General features: G+C 37.5%; 1 protein-coding gene across 1 annotated transcript; it reads left to right on the forward strand.

Annotated features, from left to right (window-relative positions):
* The first annotated feature begins 497 nt into the window (after positions 1 to 497).
* On the forward strand, positions 498 to 4,192 carry LOC122305615 (disease resistance protein RPM1-like). The gene is given in 4 exon segments (XM_043118204.1): positions 498 to 1,212; positions 1,215 to 2,333; positions 2,336 to 3,436; positions 3,863 to 4,192. Coding segments are annotated over 3 exon segments (2,766 nt in total). The 5' UTR covers positions 498 to 651; the 3' UTR covers positions 3,422 to 3,436; positions 3,863 to 4,192.
* The last annotated feature ends 21,146 nt before the right edge of the window (positions 4,193 to 25,338 follow it).

Here is a 25,338-nt window from a genome sequence, read left to right on the forward strand (position 1 = left end):
AAAAATATTGTTTATAGCTATATAAATATTTGAGGATGTATAATTTAAATGTAGATAAATTTAACTTCATATTATGTAAATATAACTTTGTATATATATATATATATATATATGCATATATCAATATAGATGCTCATGAATTGGACCCCCACAAGGATCTTGGAGTTTTGACTATGTTTGGCATAAGAATCCAGAAACGCTCGTATTCAAACCCCACGAGCGTTTCTGAATTCCTATGCCAAACATAGTCAAAACTCCAAGGTCCTTGTGGGGCCCTATCCAAGTTGTCCCGGATACGAGCGTTTTGGTGTCCATGATTCCTTGTGGGGCCCCCTATCCAAGTTGTCTCTTGTTGGAAAAAATCTGTAGTAACGCACAAAAGTCATAAAGTCGCTGAGGACCACGCGTACGGCATATGTAACTATAATTTATTGTCACTAGAGAGAGCCTCAACTTTGACCCACCCCCCCCCCCCCCCCCCCCAACGTCACGTGTAAAGAAAAACTACAGCCGGTACGTTCTGTCTAATAGGATCTGTCTGTCCCTCTGGGGACTGGAACTCCGGCTTTATCTCGTCTCTTCATGGAATGAATTATAATTGAAGGTCGAGCGCTCGGAGGGAAAAGATCGTGGGGGAGAAAATAGCATAATATGGCCTTGCTTCCAGTGGACTACGCCATTACCAAAATAATTTCCATTCTCGAGAACGAGGTGTCCTTGGTGGCAGGTATTTCTTATGAGCTTCACGAAATTAAGCACGAGTTAGCAATCATGAGGTCCTTTCTAGAGGATGCAGATACAAAAGGAGCTTACACCGAAGGGGAAAAGGTTTGGGTGGCGAACGTGAGGGAAGTAGCATATGATGTCGAAGACATCATCGACGAGTTCATGTACCATATCAGTCGGCCGCAACAATCTCTCAAATTCACACGGTTCCTCCAGAAAAGTTAGAAAACCATCGAGTTTCCGAAGAACGTTTGGCTGAGGCATCGCCTTGCAATCAAATTACGAAAAATCAGTACCATCGCCAAGTCTATTCCGGAGAGACACCAGCGATATGATGTTCATCATGTCGAAGGGGTAACCGTAACCCTCCATGATGAGTCAAAATGGATTCGAAACGTTCGCGAGTCAGCTTTCTTCACCGGCGACGAAGAGCTTGTTGGGATTCAGCATGACAAGGAAACATTGTTACGGTTATTGATGGATGAAGAACCACGCGTCGCGCTGTTATTTCAGTTGTTGGCATGGGTGGTTCAGGTAAGACAACTCTTGTTGCCAATGTTTACAATACTCCTATAGTGAAGCAACATTTTGATTGCTATGCGTGGATCTCGGTGTCCCAAACTTATGTCATTGAAGACTTGCTTAGGATTATGATCCAGGAGTTCTACCAAGCTGCAAGGGAATTCTTACCAAATGATCTCAACACCCTGAGCTTCAGACGGTTGGTAGAGACGCTTGCTAATTTCCTAAGGCCTTTAAGGTATGTTGTTGTTTTAGATGACGTATGGAATGTGGATCTTTGGACTGAAATTAAAGTATCACTCCCAGATGGGGAGTTTGGAAGTCGGGTGTTGCTTACAACGAGGAAAGAAAATATTGCTTCGTCTTCCTTTGGAGTACAAACCTATGTTCACCATATTCAACCATTGGGAAAGGATGAGGCTTGGGCCCTGTTTTTTCTGAAAGCATTCTCAAGTAATCCTGATAATTTCTGTCCCCTCAAGCTTGAATTGATAGCAAGGGACATCGTGGGCAAATGCCTGGGCCTTCCACTTGCAATTGTAACTTTAGGAGGTCTGATGGCCTCCAAGAAGTTTAAAACGGAATGGACAAGAGTTTTTAATAGCTTGAATTGGGAATTAAGCAACAATCCAATGTTGGAAGTAGTCAAGAGCGTGTTATTGCTAAGCTTTGATGATTTGCCTTACCGACTTAAGCATTGTTTCTTGTATTGTTGCATATTCCCGGAAGATTATCTGATACGGAGAAAGAGACTGATCAGGCTCTGGATGGCAGAAGGTTTTATAGAAGAAGTTAGAGGCCTGAATCCAGACGAAGTTGGTGAGAGCTACCTTCTCGAACTTGGACACCGAAACATGCTTCAAGTTGTAAAGAACTCATCTGGTTGGCCAAAATCATGTAAGATGCACGATCTTATGCGAGAACTTGCTCTCACGAAGTCAGAAAGAGAAAAACTTTGTTTCATACGTGATGGCCGCGAACCATTAAGCGAGAATGGGGCTCGTCGATTGTCGACTAAAAAATGTGACAAGAAGTTTGAGTCATGGCCATGCATTTCTCGGCTTCGATCTTTCTTTGTTTCCTCGATACAACTGACTCTCCATCATCTCTATATTCACTTCCATCTGGTTTGAGGCTTCTAAGGGTCATAGATGTGCAATATGTACCAATTCGCAAGTTGCCGGATGAAGTAGGGAATTTGTTCAACTTAAGAAACTTGAACTTGGCGGGAACTTGCATACAGGAGCTTCCAAAATCCATTGGGAGACTTCGCAACCTGCAGAGTTTAAATCTTTTTCAGACAAAAGTAAAGGCACTTCCCCGAGAAATATGGAATTTGCAAAACTTGAGGTATTTGATCGTGTGCCATTTCAATCTTGAATTAGTTGTTGATTTCAACTACATAAATGGGTCAACGGCACCATCAAATGTGAGAAATTTAAAGAAACTTCAAGTTCTGCATTTTGTCAAAGTGAATGATGCTATAGCGAGACACGTGGAGAAACTGACCCAACTCACTTGCATTGGCATTAGGAAAGAAAGAGAAGTGGACGAGAGGGTCTTGTGCTCTTCAATTGAAAAGTTGAATCGCCTTTGCCACTTAACGTTAATGGCTTCAAGTGAGGATGAAGTCCTTCATCTGGATACACCATCATCACCTCCTCCCAACCTTCAGAGACTAAACTTGATTGGGAAATTGGGCGAAGTTCCACCGTGGTTTTTCTCACTTCAGAGCCTTAAGGCTTTGTTCTTAAGTTGGTCACGACTGCCCGAAGACCCACTTCCTTATATCCAATCGCTACCTAACCTGCGTAGGCTTACTCTTGTCAATGCTTATGTGGGAAACCGGCTATGCTTTCGTACAGGTTTCTGTGGTCTAAAAAGTCTGATCTTGCGTGATTTTCCTCAGTTGATTGGCATAGTCATTGAGAAAGGGGGTATGCAAAGTCTTGAGAATCTATGGTTTAGCAAATGCATGGAGTTGAAGATGATGCCTCAAGGTATCGAGCATCTTACAAATGTCCAACAAATTAGTTTAACCGGTGTTCGGCAAGAACTCATTGAACGCATACGCGGAGAAGAAAGCGTGGATCGCCCAAGGATTCAGTACATCCCAAAAATTAACCATTATTCCTGGTCATCATCTGGGTGGCATTATGAAAATTTATCCTAATTTCTAAGAAAGACGGTATTAGTTTACTACTATCTGTATTTCAGCGAACTCCTCTGCTTTTGCATCATTTGTTTGGAAAGCTTGTGTGCATCTCAGTTTGTTTCTTTGAAAATGTTGTTTGATTTTCTAAGTTATACGACCTGCATATATAATAATGCATTGGCGTTTGCTCAATTTGTTTCACACTTACCCTAAATTCTCATATGAAACTTGGCATTATATAGTTAGGAGTCATTCTTTTTATAGCGAACCTCCTCTGCTCTGCATCATTTGGTTCTGAGTGAAACCCTTTTTTGGTAGCTTAGACAAAAGGGATAGCCTTTATTTGTACTATTGGCTTTAAGATTGTATGCTGTAGCTCAATTTGCTTCTTTGACAATGTTACTTGATTGTCTGAATTGTGTAACCCACATTGCCATTTATTCCATTTTTGTGTTACAGATCGACTGGACACAAACAGAAAGAAGGCTGAGCTAAACTCATGCGAAGAAAATCAAACGGCAGAGCTAAGTTCTCTACATGTTGCCAGAAATTAAGTAGAGCTACATTAATCTTGGGTAGATTCTGGCAAAAAAATTGTCAAGGATGTAGCACTTTGCTGTCTGTTTTTACTATCTGTCTACTCCCTCAAATGGCTGCTTTGCCCCGTCTGGGACAACTTGTTAATCCCTGTGACTATGGTCCTTGTAATTAATACAGCTATATATGTTTTAGTGCAGTCTTCGCCAAGCTTAAACTATCATTAATATTTCAGTTTCCTAATAATATTGTCTTAATCCCCGGAAGTGTGTGTATATATCTATATTATAATTTGTCGTTTCTTTTATTTTTCTAATCAAATTCTGTGCCAGAATCAAGCAGCAAAACATTTTGATTGAACCCAATTTGTTTCAAGAATTTAGTTTCTGTTATTCAGAACTAGCTCTGTCTATTAAGCGGTGTGCTTCGTTTATCTCTTCATCCGTTCAATGAATTGATACCTAATACTTAATTCAAAAGTTGCATTTAACAAAGTTAATTAAAAGATATAAACGATGTTTATAGTTTTAAGGCGTAAACGATGTTTATAGTTTTAAGGCGTATAAGTTCTGAATACTCTTTTTGAAAACAAATAATAATAATAATAAATATAGGATTATGCATATGTAGCTCAATATAAATTGAGGCGGCCAAAGGTAAAATTTACGTGAGCCATTCGTAATACAATAAAATATAAATTATTATAAGAAATATTTTCAAGATTTTAAATAAAATGAGATTTTATTTAAAATTCTTTAAAAAAAGTTTTTTAATAAAAGTTTTTTAATTTAAGTTTATATTTAATACAACAACTTAAAGACATCAATGTCGATTAGCAAGATCTTAAAAAAATTATTTAAGAATATAAATAATTCATTTTATTAAATATTAAATTTAGTATTATGGAGCCTTACACACATAGAAAAATATTAAAAATCATTTAAATTTTCTTTAATGAAATGGATATTAAAAAAAAAAAATTTAAAAACATACCTCGCTTAATTTATAGTTTTATTTTTGGGGGTTTTGCATAGGGTGGGGGGCCTTAGGTAATATGGGGGATTTGCATATTATATGACTATATCTAATATTATTAGTTAAAATATGCATTATATATAATACAATAATGTAGCTTGAGAAAGGAGTACCTGAATAGAAAATGTGTAAATACTTCAAAAATTATGAGAAGATTTTATTTGGTGATGAAAGGTAAAAAGATGCATGGTTTGTTCATGGTAAGTTTATCTTATTTTCAGTACTCATGTGTTTCTATTATTATTTGCATGTGTGCTCTGTTTTGCAGGTGTTGGTTGTTATCTAGGACTGGTGTCTTGTCATGGTTTTGTAAGTTATCAATTATAGTGAAGTTTCTTTATTTGGTTGGTGTTTTAGGTTTTTGATACTTGGTATTTGTTTTTTTGCTCATTTGTAACACTTAAGTGTTTGGTTGTAATTACAATTGGGAAGAAATCTAAATTCTATTTGCAGTTTTCAAATGGGGATTGTATATATCGGTTTTTTATTAAAAAGAAAAAAATATCATTTTAAGAAAGATATTTTAGTAATTTTAAAAAATCTTAAAGATAAAATTACCTATATCTGCATTACAGTCTACTTTTACAGTTTTCTTTTTTCATAAGTGAGGGTTATCAATAAAATTAGAGTACTCTCTTCTTTAAAGAAAATAAAAATGCATGGTTTTATTTAGGAAATGATAATTTTAAAAGCTGTAAATTTAACTATATTACACCTGACATAACGACCCCAAATCATTGAGACCAATTGAATGTCGAATTCTTGATCATATAATTTTAATGAATTGTTTTTTTTTAAAAAAAAAAAAAAGGAGAAGAAGCCGGAAAAAGAGATTTAATTGAGGCGCAATACTTTAGTTTGTTGCTTCCTTCAAGCTTGTTATAAATTAGAACCACGGGCCTAGATTCGCCTCTCTCTCTCTCTCTCTCTGATCTGAGAAAGCTTGAGGGGAAAGGAATTATGGGGAAAAGAAAGTTAAGTGAATGGGTTAATGGCAAACACGTTAACCTTGAGGAATTTAGCGAGGAGTTCAGAGCTGCTATGATTCTTCTAGCGATCAAGCATGCAAAACCAGACGAAAAGCTACCCGTGGCTTTGCTTGAACGTGCAGATCAAAGATCAAGATTTACCGAGGAACATGCAAAAACGGAACCAAAACCCATTCAAAGTTCACATTCGCAGACATACCAACATTTCGGCCCCTACAGTCCCCCAGACTGTCCCCCGGTGCGGAGCCTCAGCGGCCTCATAGGAGCGTGCTCTAAGCCTTTTGAGAAGCAGTTGACACCCACCGACGTGAGGACTGACCAATGCAGACTGTCCTTCAACAAAGCAGACGTCGAGAACTTCCTCTTGCCATTGCTGAACAAGAGCGACGATCTTGTTCGGGGAACTCCGGTCACTGTGTATGACATGAATGGTAAAGAGTGTTCGATGACGTTCAAGCGCTGGGCTTCCAAGTTTCATGTTCTTACGGAAGGGTGGAATAAGTTTTGCAAAGAACATGAGCTGCGTAAGTATGAAGATTTCGTTACGGTGTGGATGTTCCGCCATGTTCGGACCGGAGAACTTTGCTTTGTCTTCTCTTTGAGAAGAATGCCTGTGTTCAATCTCTTAAAGAGAGGACCACGTGCAAATGATAATTAATTGAGCAATGGATTGAGATGGAAGTTTTGGGATCTCGAGCTTCATGATTCTGAGTCACTAACACACAATATATCTCTCGGTTTTGGTTAGCAGTACAGAGAGATCAGATCAGAGGTTGCCTAATTAATTAGCAGCTGCTGGTTAACTGGCTAGAAGTTTTTCGTGTTAGTACGTACGTTTGAAGGTTGTCATTACGTTGATTGCCTTAATTAGGTTGTTGGTATTATGGTATATAAGTGTACGTAGTAAAGTCTTTCGTGTCAGGCAATGTCATCATGTCCATATATATGATACAATTTTGGGATCGATGATATATATATATATATGAATCAATTTCTATGAATGTTATGATCAGTTTCTATTACGTACACATAAGATTCTACTTTTCGGTTCGTTCTTGATTTTGATTTTGAGAATATATTTATTGTTTTCAGAACTTTATGAAGTCAATTAGGAATTAATTAATTAAAGATCAGAGTATTAATTAACCAAACTGATCAGAATAATTAATACGGGTGGTATTATAATTAATACCAGCAATTAATTAAAATCAATAAGAGTGGTATTATAATCAAAATCGACCGCAGTGATCTACTACGTACTACTACTCCATGATGTGATTGCAATATCTCCTTGATCAATCTATCCTTTTCAAACTTTTGAAAAGAGAAAAATTCAAATAATTCCGTCTTTTTTAGGATTTATTATAATTTATTAATGCGGGTTGATCATGATATTAAACGGAGATATAGTCCATTTTGAGTAGTTATAATGATTGATTTTTGGTGAATTTGATTGGGAGATAGATCATCATGATCATGACCGATGACAATACATACATGGAGAGAGAGAGAGAGAGAGAGAGAGAGAGAGAGAGAGAGAGAGAGAGAGAGAGAGAGAGAGAGAGAGAGAGAGAGAGAGAGAGAGAGAGAGAGAGAGAGAGATGATTGTATTAATTAATGGTAACAGCAACGTATTCATGGACAACACCTTTAAATTTTTGGGGACATCATGATCATGAGCATATACAAATACAGCACTCATGATTTGAATCCTTTGTTTCGAAATGATATTTTCAAATACGCACGTTTGAATCAAGATCATACCATATTGCCATTTTATATTGTCTTTCTCAGGCTACTTGAGCTTCTTGTTGTTTTGAAACGGGTTACGATGGAAATTAGCTAGGTTTGAAGCATGAAGAACATCCAGTACAGTTCTTTTTTTTCTTTTAAGAATTATTTGGATTTAACAGTTCAATTCATTTATCTCTGTCACCATCTGTGTAGAATTATTTCCATACACGAAGCTAGCAGCTTGAATTTAAGATACAGATCGGGATTTCTGATTCTTTGATTTTGTTATTTATTTATTTTTCATGGCATATTACCTGGCCTTGCTCTATTAAGCTCTGGAAAAAACAAATATATATTGTCAAAATCAAAATTAAGAACATTGATAGAAATTCATATCATTATAAATCCAGTCTTATTGTCAAACCCTGATCTGATATATATGGACACATTGCCTGACACGAAAGAGTACTACCACCTAATTTTACTACATATATACCATAGGAAAATTTTATATGCAGTCATTTTCGCGGACTTCTTTGTGCACTCCAGTAATATGATTGGTTGTGTATTAAAAAAAAATTAATCCAGCCAATCATATCAGTAGAGTGCGCAGAAAGTGCGTAAAAATGACTGTATGTAGCATTACTTTATACCATAATGCCAACAACCTAATTAAGGCAATCAACCTGAAAAACTTCTAACATGTATACTAACATCAAACACTTCTAACGTACGCACGAACACGAAAAACTCAATCTGTACTATTAACCAAAACCGAGAGATCTTGTTTATTAGTACTGTCTGACTCAGAATGAAACTCGAGATCCCACAACTTCCATCTCAATTCATTGCTCAATTATCATTTGTGGTCCTCTCTTTAAGGGCTTGAACACGGGCATTCTTCTCAAGGAGAAGACAAAGCAAAGTTCTCCCGTCTGAACATGGCGGAACATCCACACCGTAACAAATCTTCATACTTACGCAGCTCATCTTTGCAAAACTTATTCCACCCTTCCGTAAGAACATGAAACTTGGAAGCCCAGAGCTTGAACGTCATCGGACACTCTTTACCATTCATGTCATGCACAGTGACTGGGGTTCCCCGAACAAGATCGTCGCTCTTGTTAAGCAGTGGCGAGAGGAAGTTCTCGACATCTGCTTTGTTGAAAGGCAGTCTGCATTGGTCAGTCCTCACGTCAGTGGGTGTCAACTGCTTCTCAAGAGGCTTAGAGCACACTCCTATGACACCGCTGAGGCTCCGCACCGGAGGGCAGTCTGGGGACTGTAGGGGCCGAAATGTTGGTATGTCTGTGAATGTGAACTTTGAATGGGTTTTGGCTCCGTTTTTGCATGTTCCTCTGTTAATCTTGATCTTTCTGCACGTTCAAGCAAAGCCATGGCTAGCTTTTCATCTGGTTTTGCATGCTTCATCGTTAGAAGAATCATAGCAGCTCTGAACTCCTCGCTAGCTAAAATCCTCAAGGTTAACGCCTTTGCCGTTTGTTGTGCCTCTAACCTGTTCAAAAATCATACAAGACGATAGAGAGACAATATTTAAGTGATTCAGCAAATTACTTACGTCCACTGGAGCATCTTTTATAGAATTTGTACGAGATTTACAAAATACTCTACAAAATTCTATTTCTCTCTTTCACATCCCTCTTTCTCTCTTCACCCACTGCCCTTGATCTCTCACTACAGTGAGGATAATTTTATCTTCACAACTCATCTCCTTTTGTAGGAGAACCATGGGAGACAAAATACCCACATTTCTTGACCAAGAGGAAACCTTCAATCGGTGCAGCAATTTCTGACTTGGGAGAGGGTGAGTGGCCTAACAAGTGGGTGGTGGTGGGTGAGCACACTTGGGTTGATTTCAACAATCACCCCCTCCACCCAAGTTTGCCACACCAGACTGCTTGTAAACTTATTCATTGGAATGCTTGTTAGCCAAGAGAGATTTCCGCTATCAAATGCATCTGCAGGTACGTCTTCAAATGGATGTCCTGATGCCTCTCCAAATGCATCTTCAAATGCACAAGCATCGTTTACACCTACAGAGCTTGCAAGGGATTTTCTTCAGAGGAGATTTACAAGTGCACAATCTCAACTCTCTAGGATTCTTTTTTCTGCTCGAGTCCATGAGTCTGCACTCACGTACACCTTGAGTAAACTGAGGTTTACTCGTGCCACAGCCGAGCAAACAATCTACCTGGTGCCTTTACAACTTTCAAAACCAGACTCCATAATCCTACAATCACACCAATCTCCAACTTAGAGACTGGTTCTCAACATGCCGAACTCTATCTCCAACATGATCCCTTATCATCTACACAATTTTACAGCTCATGTCTTCAAGTTAGAAGACTAACTAAAGTGATGCATAACTTTAGTTCATCACGTACGATGCCCTTAATCAACACATCTATATAGGCAACACATCTCCCACTGCACTGGGAATCAATGGTCTCGCATGGACCTTGACACATATCAGAGAACCTGTTGCTGAGGTCTCATTCTCTGATCTGACTGACTCATCATCCTGCTGCTGTCTTCAGTCGCATGTGCCCATCTTGTGTGCAGTCTCCGACTTGCATAATCTTCCTTCTTGCAAGATTTTTCTTCATACCGTAGTTCACTACCTTCATTCAGCAGGATATAATTTAAGGTAGTAACCACCATGGAAGTCTAATCGTCTTGGCAGCGATGTGATCATCAATTTTAGGTGTAGATATCCATGGAACATCTGACGTTTTGTTCTCATATCTCACACCTTTGCTTCATGTCGTGGTCTAGGGAGATTTCTTCATGTCCTTATCTAATTCACAGGACTATTACCACAAGCCAAGACCAATGAATCATTCGTGACATTCCATATCTTTTTGAGAAAACACTACTGAATGACTGTTGTCTTCAAGCTGTCTTTAACAGCATTGTGTACTGCAAGAAATGCAACGCCATGTATTTTTTTAGTCACCATATTCACAGCATCATTCACAACTTTCTCCTGATTTTAGCAATCTCTTGTGGCCTGTCTTGCCACAATTTCTAGCGAGTCATCTCTTGTCCAGATCTTGACTTGCCTCTGTCCTTACTATCAACATTCAGGACCAACAACTCGAGATCTTGCCAGAATCTTTTCTGCGCACCTCCTCATCTAGGATAAGATCTCTTACATTGAGAAACTTCAACTTCGACTTCTTTGCAGAATTACTCATAGCCATTCTCATGACCTCCCAACCTTTTGACCACAACGTCAAATGCTATTGGGCAACAATAGTACCTTCTGCCTTTTCTGAAGTTGAACAATTTCTTCATCAGCACTTTGTTATTTGCAACTGGCTTTTCAAAGAAAACCACAATGAGGTCCGATACGGTTCTCCTCCTAATAACATTATGTTCCATGAGTTGTATGACTGCCAAAACCTGCTGATATAACAAGTTAATCAGCATTGTTCAATGATCTGAAGTTTGCTCCTCATGCTTCACGATCCCAACTGGCTTAAATCAAGCCCAAACGTACTGAGTCCGGCAACATTGGACTCCAACTGGCTGACATCAAGCTCCAAAACCAATGAGTCTGGCACGACTCCAACTAGCTGAGATCAAGCCCAAAACAAATGAGTCCGTCATGACTCCAACTGGCTGCGATCAAGACCAAAACAAATGAGTCCGTCACGATTCCAACTGGCTGCGATCAAGCCCAAAACAAATGAGTCCATCATGACTCCGACTGGCTACGATCAAGCCCAAAACAAATGAGTCCGTCACGACTCCAACTGGCTGCGATCAAGCCCAAAACAAATGAGTCCGTCACAACTCCAACTGGCTGCGATCAAACCCAAAACAAATGAGTCCATCATGACTCCGACTGGCTACGATTAAGGCCAAAACAAATGAGTCCATCATGACTCCGACTGGCTACGATCAAGCCCACAACTGATTTGCAACTATGAACGGTTCAGATCGAAAGTACCGATGGCGAATCTCAACATTCCCACCGTACCGATGAGTCCAGAATGATCCAAATAGTTTGTAAGCACTATTTGATCATCGCAATGGAACTTCAACTGACGTAGATCCAGCCCAACTGATTTGCAACTTTGGACGGTTCATATCGAATGTACCGATGGCGAATCTCAACATTCCCACCGTACAGATGAGTTCGGAATGATCCAAATAGTTTGTCATCACTATTTGATCATCGTGATGAAACTCCAACTGGCGTAGATCTGGCCTAAAATGATCTGCAACATGTGGATGGTTCAGATTGAATGTACTGATGGTGAATATCAACATTCCAACCGTACGGATGAGTCCGGAATGATCCAAATAGTTAGAAACTACTATTTGATCGTTGAAATCGGACTCCGAATGGCTTAGATCTAGCCCAAAATCGATCTGCAACTTTTAGACGGTTCAGATCAGCCTTCCGCTACAGTAGCGCGTGGGGGCGCGTGGGAGAGTGTATTCCATGCGTCTTCTTCCTCCAGACGCGAGTGGGGGCACGTGGGCGCGTGTTTCCCACTCGTCTTCTTCCTCTGACGCGATTTAGGCACGTCTGTGCACTCTCCAACTTCCAGGGGCGCGTACGGGCTCTTCCGGCATCCATTTTTGATGCCGTTTGCGGCAACGGATTCGTCTTGATGCGAGGAACATCACTGTGTGGTCAAAAGTTGATTTCAATCAACTTGATTTTTCTGGACAGTACGAAACCAAAGCTCTGATACCAATTGTTGTGCCTCTAGCCTGTCCAAAAATCACACAAGACGATAGAGAGACAATATTTAAGTGGTTCAGAAAATTGCTTACGTTCACTGGAGCCTCTTTTATAGAATTTGTATGAGATTTACAAAACACTCTACAAAATTCTATTTCTCTCTCTCACGTCCCTCTTTCTCTCTTCATCCACTGCCCTTGATCTCTCACCGCAGTGAGGATAATTTTATCTTCACAACTCATCTCCTTTTATAGGAGAACCATGGGGGAAAAAATACTCACATTTCTTGACCAAGAGGAAGTCTTCAATCGGTGCAACAATTTCTGACTTGGGAGAAGGTAGGTGGCCTAACAAGTGGGTGGTAGTGGGTGAGCACACTTGGGTTGATTTCAACACCGTTAACCCATTCAGTTAACTTTCTTTTCTCCATAATTCTTTTCCCCGCAAGGATTCTCACAGAGAGAGAGAGAGAGAGAGAGAGAGAGAGAGAGAGAGAGAGAGGTGAGTCTCCTGGGTTACTAATATCTTTAATTAATATTTTTTTGAGGAAATTTTCTTGTACATGATATAACTAATGTGGGTTTAATTATGAGAAAATCTTTTTGAAAAAATCTATTCGAACGTGGCACATGAAGCTAGGCAACAAATTTTATTTTATTTTATTTTATTTAAGCAAGCAAGTAATCCTCATTTAAAAAGTAAAAAAGAAGATACATGAAAAGAGAGAGTGAGTTTCTCTAACAAACATTCCAAAACAATAATAATAATAGTGCAAAGTGATGGATAAAAATGAAAAAAAAAAAGGAGGAATTTTTACGATTAATTTCTTAGTTTTTACCCATGTCTTACAAATCGAACACCGTCTTAAAAGATGATAATAAATTGTTTATAAAAAGTTACGAACAATGGAACCACCTCTGGTAACGATGAAACCTCCTTTGAAAGTGGTGAGAGTGGCACATGTACTGTTACTTATTGTCTTGAGATGATTTTTAGAGAGATCCACAATCCCTTCGAGATCACCAGTTAGGAAAAATAATAACATAGTAGAAAGCACGGTATTGGGTGGACTGATCTGCGACTAATGATCATCTGCATTTCTGCACTCTTGTGATGGAGTGAGGCAGCCACACACCGGTGGGATGGAGACGGAGTGACCTAGATTTGAAAGATCTTGACTAGATGAAGCAGATGGTATGACGCGTATAGCCGTCAAAGGCGTCGGAGCATGTTGACGCATGAAGGCCATGCGTGACAACAAGCTGCGCTTGAGGTCAATGTGCCGATCATTTTGGTGCAACTCCGCTCTGTCCCAGTAGATCGATAGCTATAGGATGGAGTGATATGGTGCATGTAGGTGGATGGTGGCTGGAGAGCAGCAAATTTGACCAAAACCGAGCCGTTGGAAGGAAAAGGGAAAAAAAAAATTACTTTAAAAATGTATACACAATACATAAATGAAAAGGAGAATGAGAGGGTGGCTTCACACTCCCCTGACAACGGCTTTTACTGAATGGATTTTTTTAAAAAAAATTGAGGACTTCCTCTGATCTCTAAAAGCTTCAAAGTCAACTTGTATAGAAAAGTGGGCAACAAGGTTTGTCTAGATCTTATGTTTTCTAAGCATAATTTTCGGGCGGTATGAATCAATTAATTGGCACCTGTCAGTAAAAATCATGGCGAATAGCGTCCCGTTTGCGAGTTAGCGTTGGTGCATTACCCAATCATAACAAAGAGACTTTAATCAAATGAATTAAATTCAGTATTTAATTCATGGTTCAAATGGAACTCGAAATTAAAGTATATAACATTGTAGTGCTCTTTTTTTTCTTTTCTTTTTTTTTTAATCAAGCATGGATATATTTATAAAAAACAAATTACAAAATTACAAAGCATCAAGAGGGTATTTCCCACTATCCAAAAGCAATATATTAGGAGGAATAAAATCTAAAAGAATACTACCAAACAACCCGTTTGTAGCGGCTCATTACGCTATGGAATGCGCAAGTCGATTTTGAGATCGATCAATATTGTGAAAGCTCCATTCTGAATGAGAGACTAAGAATTTTGCAATGTCATTCGAGATAGTAGATATTTGCCAAGACTCTTACTCTTTAGAGATAGAGGAAATTTGTGACGCCCCCAAATTCCGTTTGGGATCGGACGGACATTTAAAGCGTCGAGACATGCAACACAAGGTTACCTGCCCCCATTCATGACATATAAGATGCAATATTCCTAACATGCATCTAACAATATGCAATATTCGCAGCGGATAAATTTTTTCTTTAGCAATACTATGCACCAAATTGAAAATATCCCAAATGCTTAAAACATACTTCGTACATAAAAATCCATTGAACAACTAAGATCACAACACTAGTCCAAAATGGTTATGATCCAACAAATAGTAGAGATGCAACTCAATCGTACAAGTAGTAATTTACGTTAATTACTATATCAACATTTATGTCGCACCGTCACTTAGTCAACTGTGTCTAGTTGATCAGCTCCTGATTCTCCTTCAGGTCCTGTAACAAGATCTACCATTCGGGGGGAATGGTAGTTGGGACTACCAAAGTGAGATTTGATTACAAATCTCAGTAAGTTAACAAAAAACTTCCACACAAGCTAATGATGCATGGATGACAGTAAAAGCATAAATGCATAATCAAATTCATAAGTAATTAAAGCATAACTTGGAGTACAACATAGCATAATTGACATAACTTAAATTGAAACATGAACTGAACTTGACTTGACATGAACTTGATCTGAAACTTGACTTAGCATGAACTTGCTTTGAAACTTGAATTAACATGAAAAATACATACTCCACAGTTGTTGTGGCCCCATGTATTTTACGTGTAAATACATACTCCACAGTTGTTGTGGCCCCATGTATTCTACACAAATTTGACTTAACATGAAAAATACATACTCCACAGTTGTTGTGACCCCATATATTCTATGTGTAAATACATACTCCACAGTTGTTGTGGCCCCATGTATTCTACACAAACTTGACTTAACATGAAAAATACATACTCCACAGTTGTTGTGGCCCCATGTATTCTACGTGTAAATACATACTCCACAGTTGTTGTGGCCCCATGTATTCTACACAAATTTGACTTAACATGAAAAATACATACTCCACAGTTGTTGTGGCCTCATGTATTCTACGTGTAAATACATACTCCACAGTTGTTGTGGCCCCATGTATTCTACACAAACTGAATGTATTCAAGATGAAACGTGACTGGAAAATGAAAGGACTGGAGCCCTGACGTAACATAACGTGATTTGAACATAACTTGAAATACATGACCAACTTGAGATAGAAACATTTCGTAACATGGCATAACATATAATAGACAACATATTTAACATGACATATTTACAACAGTGAATATTACATGACTTGACATACATGTAATAGATGACATACTTAGCATGACGTACTTGTAATGTACAGTAATACATAACAGAATATATTATGTAACAGATAAAAATTGATGACAGAATAAATTCTGTATAATAGACAATTACGTGATAACTTGGCATGGCATGACATATATGATAACACACATACATACACTGTAGTTCTTTTACTTAGCACACATACACAGTAGACTGCTAGTAAGTTAAAAGCTAACTTACCTCGATCTCCGCGTTTCTTATAAAACTTCAAGTGCGATCACGAGGAACTGTAATTAGTGATTCTAAAAGTTAGAACTAAATCACTAAAAATTTGAAATATGAAAAATACTAACTTAAAGAGTAAAATTTTTATTTTACTCTCTACATGTGGGAAAATGACCGTTTTACCCATAACTTAAGGATTTTGCATACTAACTCCAAAAGTTTCCAAAATTTACATTTCTCATGTAAATTTTGTCCTAAATTTAAATATCAACTCAGAAAAATTTAAAACAAAACACAACTATGAAGAACACACTATGGTCGAAACATCCATAGGCTATTTCCCTTTATTTTTGTTGCAATTCCTTACAACTTCAAAACTCATGCTTAAACCAAAATTTTGCAACAAACATCTTCCAATGCTAATTTCAAAACCATACTTAAAACATCCATTTAGAAAAAGCTAATAATCAACACCAAACTTTTTTGTAAAAAGATCCAAGCACTTGAATCACAAGTTTTGACCTTAAATCAAAACATCTCCAAGAATTTCAAAAAATCAAATCTTACTTCTAACATATTCATAATATCATCCTAATATCAACCATGCTTTAAATCATCAAACTAAAGTTACCAAAATCACAAAATAACATTTGGAGTTTTTGGTTTTACACTTAGTCCAAAAACATAAACTTTTCCCTCAACTAGTTTTGATAAATCTCTTGATCTATGACTTATAAATATATGATCTTCAAACCAAACCATCACATGGTTTAAAAAGATGTCCTAAAACATATATAAGCTTCTAATTCAAGATCATATGGTTAGAAATTAACCAAAACATAAATTTAGCCAAGAATATCCACACTTTGACTTATTTGAATAGAGAATATCTTTAAACCGGTGCCTCCTATCAACTCTATTTATCGGAATCCAATAACCAAACGACACGTAAGGCTGCAATTTTCACATCCAAGAGCTGCGCTGCAGGGAATCGACAGGTAGAGGAGGCCTTTTAGAACTCTATCTCTCTCTGCCCTCTCTCTCTGCCCTCTCTCTCCTTTCGGTTCTCTTCTTCCCTCTACGAAAATCATCCCTAACCCAGGAACGCTTCTCTACCCCTTCCGTCTCTCCTTCACGAAAACTTCTCTCTGTCTCTCCTTCATGATGGACTTTGGTCAGCCCACTCCGTATGCGCCCAACTATCTGTGTTTTCATCCAGCCTCCTCCATGCTCTGCGCCGAACCACTCCACCCCTACATCACGTGATGCTGCGCCGAAACCACCCCAGCCCCAAGTCTTACGGAAGCCACCACGGATTTGCATCGGCAACCCAGAAAAGTCGGCAGGTCCAAGACATCGCCACCCTCACCCCAGCCCATAACCACCCTCCATGTGAAATTCCCTAGCACTTCCCGTATCTTTCACCTCTGTTTTTGGTGATGAAGACAGAGCTTGCCACGGTAACATCACTCCGCACTACCACCCTCCACGTGAAGTGCCTTCTGAGTCATGATTTCAGACCGTAGGTGTGCGAAATTGGTGTACGCATGAAGAGAGGAGCGACAGAATCGCATACTCCAGCTGGGTCATGCTTGAAAAGGCCAATGAGTGTCTCAAACAGCTTCTCTCGCTTAAAGAGTCTCTGTTTGATCCTTTTGTTTTTATTTTTATTTTTCAAGGTGCAGTTATGCTTGAACTATTGAAGGACTCAGTTTCTGTAACCATTTTGTCGAGTGGGTTTTCTTACCAACATCAACCACATGACCGGACTGTCTACTTACGTAGAATTAGCTGTCGGCAATTTCGTTGTAGTGTGTATAATAATTCTGTGATAAAGTCGAATAGGTGGTGTGCGATAATGCCTGACCTTCGCATAATCTCCATGCGGCAACCAGGGACGCAACAAAATTGTTTATTACGACCCATTTGGAATGACAAATCTCGCATCGATATGAACATGGTTGCGACTGTTGATGCTGGTCCGGTTTGTGAAGAAGGGGAAGGAAAGGAACTGACTGGAGGAGGAGATGAAGGGTTGAAGCATCTTTTTTTTAGCAGACTTTGCCTCCTTGGGGAGATGTAGCGATTCAGAAGGATCGAGATATTGAACCATGATGTGTTGGCTTGCCTGAGTCAAATTCTACTGCGACTTACGCCAACAGTGGGAAATTGGAAATCATTTTCACCACATTCACAGCGTCGGTTTCTTGAGAGAAAATGAGAGTAGAGAAAGGGGAGAGAAAGGGAAGGAGAGACAGAGGTTACAGAGGTTAGAGATTTCGGACCCAGAGAGAATGAGAGAAGAGAGAGGGAAGGAGAGAGAAAGGGAAGGATTTTTTTCGGGTGAGAGAGTTTCAGAGTGTGAGAGGGAAAGAAATCCTTCGCGTGAGAGAATGAGAGCAGAGAGAAAGGGGGGGCGTTGATCGCCTATTGCGCGTTCAGCCGTGCTTTTGCATATGCCCCCTACGTGGCCACTTCTCATTGGCTTCCGATAATTAGAGAAAAAAGGTGGCACCGGTCAGAAGCGTTTCTCATTTGAATATCTCTTTGCATAAAATTTCATATCTTTGAAACTAATATCAAATATCTTCAAAATAATAATATAACATGTATATAAGATGTTTAGGATCCTCCAATAAAATTATCAAAGTCATTAGAATAGGTTTAGACCACCAAAGAGTTAAACTTTCTCAAAACAGAAACTGTTTTTCCTCTTCCAGTTTCTAAGTTTCTAAATCTAAGAACATCTTTCATCAAAACCTTTAATCATGCAAAAATCCTCAACCAATAGTCACATATACATGTTAACAATACTCCATAAAAATTTCGGACCAATATCTATCCATTAGCTTGGTCAAAAACTCCAAACTATAACATATTCTCCAGTTTATCTCCAAGAATGACCTTTCTATAGTTTACACAATATTTGACTGACCAAATGATCTTCAAATGGGGAAAATAAGATATCCATGTAAACTAGACTAAAAAAGGAACAACTTATATGAAGGAGACTTTATGATAAAACACTTACAACAACTTCGAAATGGGCATGCAAAAGATCTCCTAAAATCTGTCCGAGAGAGAGTGTTTGATAATCTTTTATTAGAAGGAGTAATTGAAGATAAGTTCATGGGTGCTGGCTGGACACATTTATGGACGAGATAAGGGAGGTGATAAGGCTGGAGTTGAGAGTTAAGTGTGGTTTTCTCCTACCCAAAATATCTATAAAAGATTATCTCATAATATTCTATCCAATAATATCTACAAAAATCAACTTAAGATATTTTTATCTAATAATATCTATAAAAATCAACTCAAAATATTTTTACCCAATAATATTCACGAAAATTACCTCAAGATATTTCTTTTTATCCAATAATATCTACAGTTTTGAACAGACGTTTTGTCCGAAAATATGAAAAAATGTTATTGCGCCATAAGACTTTAAATAACCCTCCGAGTCTAATGGCACAAACCATAATACATTTTGACACTTCTAACTATCTCCAATAATCAAAAATACACTTATGATACCATAGTAAATAATAACACTAACTATATAGTTAGACAAAAACCTATACGATTAATGGATTCGTGAAAACTTATGAGGTTTTCACGAGATTCCTAAAGTTAATAGAAATTTCACAATTGAATTTCTAGCGGGCTGTTACAAAATTACCAATTGAGAATCTCCAACTAAAGAAATCTGAGGAAGGTTGGTAGTTTCTGCCATTTTGAGGGCCAATTTTACAGCTAGAGGTTCAACTATCAGAGGTGTTGTGGAGAGGTTCTTTTCAGTGCATATTTCTATTATCTCTCTTTTCTAGTTTCTGCTAACCGTTGATGCTACTGAGAAGGAGTTTCTGACTGTTGTATCGAACGAAATGCATATATGATTTGTTGGAGGATTTTGCCATTTTTTCTATGAGATGGTGTTGAATTTTTCCTTCCAAGCATGCAGATTTTCTTCATAAGAAAGATTCAGCTGCTGAGAAATTTTTTGTGGTGAAATTTCTTTATGGTTGTGAATCTTTTCGTTTCTGAGTCTCCAAATAAAATCTATAATCAGAGCAATAAAAATCTTGAAAGTGTGTTCTTCTTCAGAAGTTAACCTCAGTTTCATCTTGGGATATAAAATGAACTGTATCCAATCTTTATAGAAGATAAACCCAAGGAAGTGAGGTTGAGAAGCCATTTACTTTGACTCCAGAGAATTCTTGAGATTGGACAGGCTATGAAGAGGTGTAACAGTATCTCTTTCACTTCGTCACAAAGAGGACAGTTAATGGAGGTTAAAGTTGGAATGAAACTTTTGAGTTGCTCTCTTGTTGGCAAAATATCTCAAATTATAACATTGTAGTGCTTACGTCTTCAATACCAAACTAATTCTGTTCCTTCTCAACTTTATTCTGTGAGGAAGGTTTAAAAACAAAGACAAGGCAAACGGAAAGGAAAAGAAAAAATTACAAATTAAATAAGGGTTACCAGTCTTCTTGCATAAATTTAATTCCAGCAGCAGATTTACGAATAATACTATATACAGTTGTGAAATACGTAAATACCGTGCAGTCGTTTTAAAAAAAAATCATTATTATTAAAAAATTAATTTCTTTCTTTTGACTATCGTATTTATTCACTTTTTTCAAAATAATTATACAGCGTTTGTACACTCATCAATGCAACTATCATTTTTCTATTATTAATAGAGTAATGATCTTCTTCACTTTAGAATTTATTACCTTAATTTGTCACAACTCACACTTACTGTATATGTGATAAATTTCAAGAAACTGTCGTTTTAATAGATGATAGAAGCAACCTATTAAAATATGCCATATCAACATGTATGATGCGAGAAACCATTAAAGCAAATCCAAATCAAAGTTAAAGAAAAAAATTAATCTCAGGTTTATAAAAGAGAGGGATAGAGATATCTAAATTAACACCCCTCTAGATCATTTAAATGATCTGTCCATATAAATATTGTTTGAAAAACACCACATGACTCGTTATATACTTCCATGTCAATTCACATAAATCCCACAGGGAGTGTGCCACCATATTTCCTTTAAGGTACAGAGAGAAATCGTTCTGCCATTTAACTAACAGTAACTCCACTACATAGCACAACTGGCCTTCTCTCTCTCTCTCTCTCTCTCTCTCTCCCTTCCTTCCTTGGGAGAGCCTTATGAACCTCCGCGCGTCAATATTCACAACCATATATCCTTTCCAATGTACCTCTGACCGATTCTTGCTATGCCATCACCATATGGCATCTAATAAATTTGAACTTCATGCAATGCGAAGTATATGAAATAATTTGTAATTTGGCCTAGAATGCAGTGATAAGACAATAGCAAAAGTAAAATGCTCGTTGCAAGCGCCTCTGGTAACCGCAGCGCAGTCGGCACGCCTTTTAATAAATAAAAAAATCAAACTTACACTTGCAATGCAAAGCACGTCTCTCTCCTCATAACTATTCTCGCCCTCTCTCTTTTTTAATTCTTTTGAGTTTCTTTCGAGATTTTCTATTTCTGTATTCTTTCTGAGTTCATTTTCTTTCAGTAGCAGCATGATTGAAGCTCGATTTTGTTAGTTATATATTTATCCCAGTACGAAGACAGCACAGCGATAACGATGTGTTTCTTAAAGCCATATCTCAAGAAAAAAAATAAGGAAAGAAAATAGAGAGATGAGAAACGAAAAAATGGAGGAAGAAAAAAAAAAACGATTTTGTTAATTATATATTTATCCCAGTACGAAGACACCACATCGATAACGATGTGTTTCTTAAAGTTAGGACTGTAAATGAACTAATCTGTTCGATAACTCGCTCGGTACTCGCTCGGTTAAACTCGAATTGAACTCAACTCGTGAAAAAAAAAACTCATTCGTTAAAGCAGATGCTCGCTCGATTTGTAAATGACACATACTCGACAAAACTCGACTCGACTTGACTAAGACTCGTTTAGGCTCGCTCGTTTATACTCGAGTCGACTCGTTAGCTCAACTCGATTAAAACCTATTCATATATTAATAAATATATACATACACCTATGCATGTATATATGTATTAGCTAATAATATAAACATACCACTTTTATAATTAAATATATAATATGTATTATAATTACTTATGTCTATATAGTAAATATACTTCATAGGTATATTTTATAATTTTTATAATAATTAGTTGATAAAATTTAATAATTTCATATACTAGTATGTGGAAACCATATATGAAATAGATATATTCTATCATATTAAGTATATATATTAATAATATATGTAGGCATATAATATATTGTTATTTTGGATAAATATCAACTAGTTAGATATTAATTATTTATAAATTTTTTAAAATTTTATAATTTAATAGATGTTCTACTTGTTAATTGTATAAATTCAATATTAATTCTTTTTTATTTATTTATTTAATTTATTAATTATTAAATCTTATTAAAAAAAATAATTCAAGTTCGAGCTCGACTCGAGTCGAGCTCGATTGTGGGACGAACTCGAGTTCGAGCTATGAGATAAGTAACATGATCATACCTTTCCATGTATGTACGGTAAACGACTTGTCTTTTATAAAAAATAATATGTATGTATGCCTTGATTGAAAGCCGATTTTTTAAGTACCAAAATATGATATGATGAAAGTGAGTTTCAATGCATGTTAAGATATGTTTTATGTGCATCATGATATATTTTCATTTATGATTACACTAAGCTATTATGTGTTCTACATGCATCACGTTAAGAAAGATAAAAGGCAAGTTATGAAAAAATGGCCATAAGAGATCCAAGGCACCAATGTAGATAGGGGTAGATGCGCAAGTTACGAACCTAACCGTAGTCCACCATAATATGTTATGATTATATTAGCGGTTCTTCTTGTGGCCACAAGATGTAGAACCCATGCACAACCTTGTATATGGGGTTAAGGTGTATTGGTCAGTCTTCACCATTAATTCCTCTTCTTTACCTATAAAAAAAAAAAAGATGTATTGGCCAGTCAGATAAATCAAGATAAGTTATGATAAGATTAAATGAAAGAAAGATACGAGTTTAATGAGTTATGCTTAGTACATGTTACATGTTTATGTTACTATAAGTATACATAGTAAGTATGCATGCATTTCAAGAAAACTCTATGTTAGAAGTGTGTGATGTTAGTATATATACCTGTTAGAAGGTTTTCAGGTTGATTGCCTTAATTAGGTTGTCGGCATTATGGTTTATATGTAGTAAAATTAGGTAGAAGTACTCTTTCGTGTCAGGCAATGTGTCCATATATATCAAAAATCTCAATCTGTTTTACCTTAAATTCAAGCAGCTAGTTTCGTGTATGGAAATAATTCTATACAGATGATGACAAAGATAAATATATCGAACTGTTAAATCCAAATAATTCTTAAAAAAAAAAAAAAAACAGAATTGGATGTTCTTCATGCTTCAAACCTAGCTAATTTCCATTATAACCCGCTTCAAAACAACTAGAAGCTCAAGTAGCCTGAGAAAGACAATATAAAATGGCAATAGATCTCAAAGTTGAGAAAGCAAACTAAAGGTACTGCAGCCACCTTAATGAAGCACAGTAACAACATCAAAGCAAAAGATATTACAGCCTGCACACTGCAATGTCTGCATAGCAGAAAGCACACCAAGGCAGTAGACAACTTTAACTTGTCCTTAATGTGAAGATGATCATGTGTTTCAGTGCATTAGTGTAAAGTGTAAAAGAAACCTTGTATAGCAGCAACAGAAAAGCACTTGTCTTTTCCTTACTTTCTAGCTTTTGTACTTTGTTAAGATGTGTATAAAAGGAGCTCATGTAAAGACACTTATTAACACAATTCGAATTCAAAGCAGTTCACACTTGCTTTAGCAAAGTGTTGTGTTTCTCATTTTATTTTCCTTCAAAGTTTTAACATGGTATCAGAGCAGGTCTGAACCTGCTACTCTCATCACCTTATCATTCAATTATCTTCTCTCCTCTTTTTTTTTTCTGCTTCACTTCATCTGTAATTCATTGCTCCTATGGCTGAGGCAGCACCACATCACAATTCTCCATCAGAAGATCCTAATAGCCCATTTTTCTTACACCACAGTGACAATGCAAATACTGTGGTGGTCACACCTAATCTCACGGGACCAAATTATCTTTCTTGGAACCGATCATTCACCCTAGCTATTTCAATCAAAAATAAACTCAGTTTTCTAGATGGGACCATTGAGACCCCTCAACTCAACAACACCCTTTATGTGCCATGGCTTCGATGCAATAACTTGATCCTTTCATGGATCTTGAATTCCATCTCAAAAGAAATTGCATCAAATGTACTTTATGTCAACTCAGCCAAAGAAGTTTGGGAAAAACTTAAGGCTAGATTTGCACAACCTGATAATGTGCGCATATATCAGCTGCAGCAGCAACTGGGATCCATTACTCAAGGAACACAACCTGTGAGTGACTACTTCACACAACTCAATGCAGTGTGGGAAGAACTACACAACTACAGGCCTTTGCCACACTGCTCATGTGGTCTATGCACCTGCAAAACATTGGATACCGTTGGTGAAATTCAACAAACAGATACAGTTTTCAAGTTCCTAATGGGACTCAATGATACCTATGATGCCATTCGAGGACAAATCATCCTCATGAGTCCTATACCCTTACTAGACAGAGTTTTTTCCTTGGTTTTGCAGGAAGAAAGGCAAAGGCAAGCTAGGACCTTTGCATTGCCTCTAAATGAGTCCTCTGTATTGGCTGTTTATCATGGCCAGAACAAGAAGAAAGAAAAGTTAGAAGTCACTTGTTACCATTGTGGGAAGATGGGCCACACAAAGGAGAAATGCTATCGACTAGTTGGATTCCCACCCAACTTCAAGTTCACCAAGTCTAAACAAGGATATTCACCTGGAAGTCACTCAGTAAACCAAGTTACTACTCAGGAACATGAGAGCAGCACCTCAAAGACTCCACAGCTTCCCCTGACTGAAGCACAAATTTAGCAAATTGCAACTCTTGTCAATGCTCAAACTTCTCAGCTCAACTTGAAGGAAAGAAACTCACCAATCAACCCACTCAGCAATGACTTTTCAACCTCCACAAATGCCCAGACTCACACTCACCACTCTTCCAACATGGCAGGTATAATCCCTCAAACTAGTAGTGAAATTTCTCCACAAACATGTCTTGATTCTTCTGCAAATCACAATCAAAACTCACACACACATTGGATCCTGGACACTGGGGCTACAGA

Source organism: Carya illinoinensis, chromosome 3, assembly GCF_018687715.1.
Source record: "Carya illinoinensis cultivar Pawnee chromosome 3, C.illinoinensisPawnee_v1, whole genome shotgun sequence".
Lineage (NCBI taxonomy): Eukaryota > Viridiplantae > Streptophyta > Magnoliopsida > Fagales > Juglandaceae > Carya > Carya illinoinensis.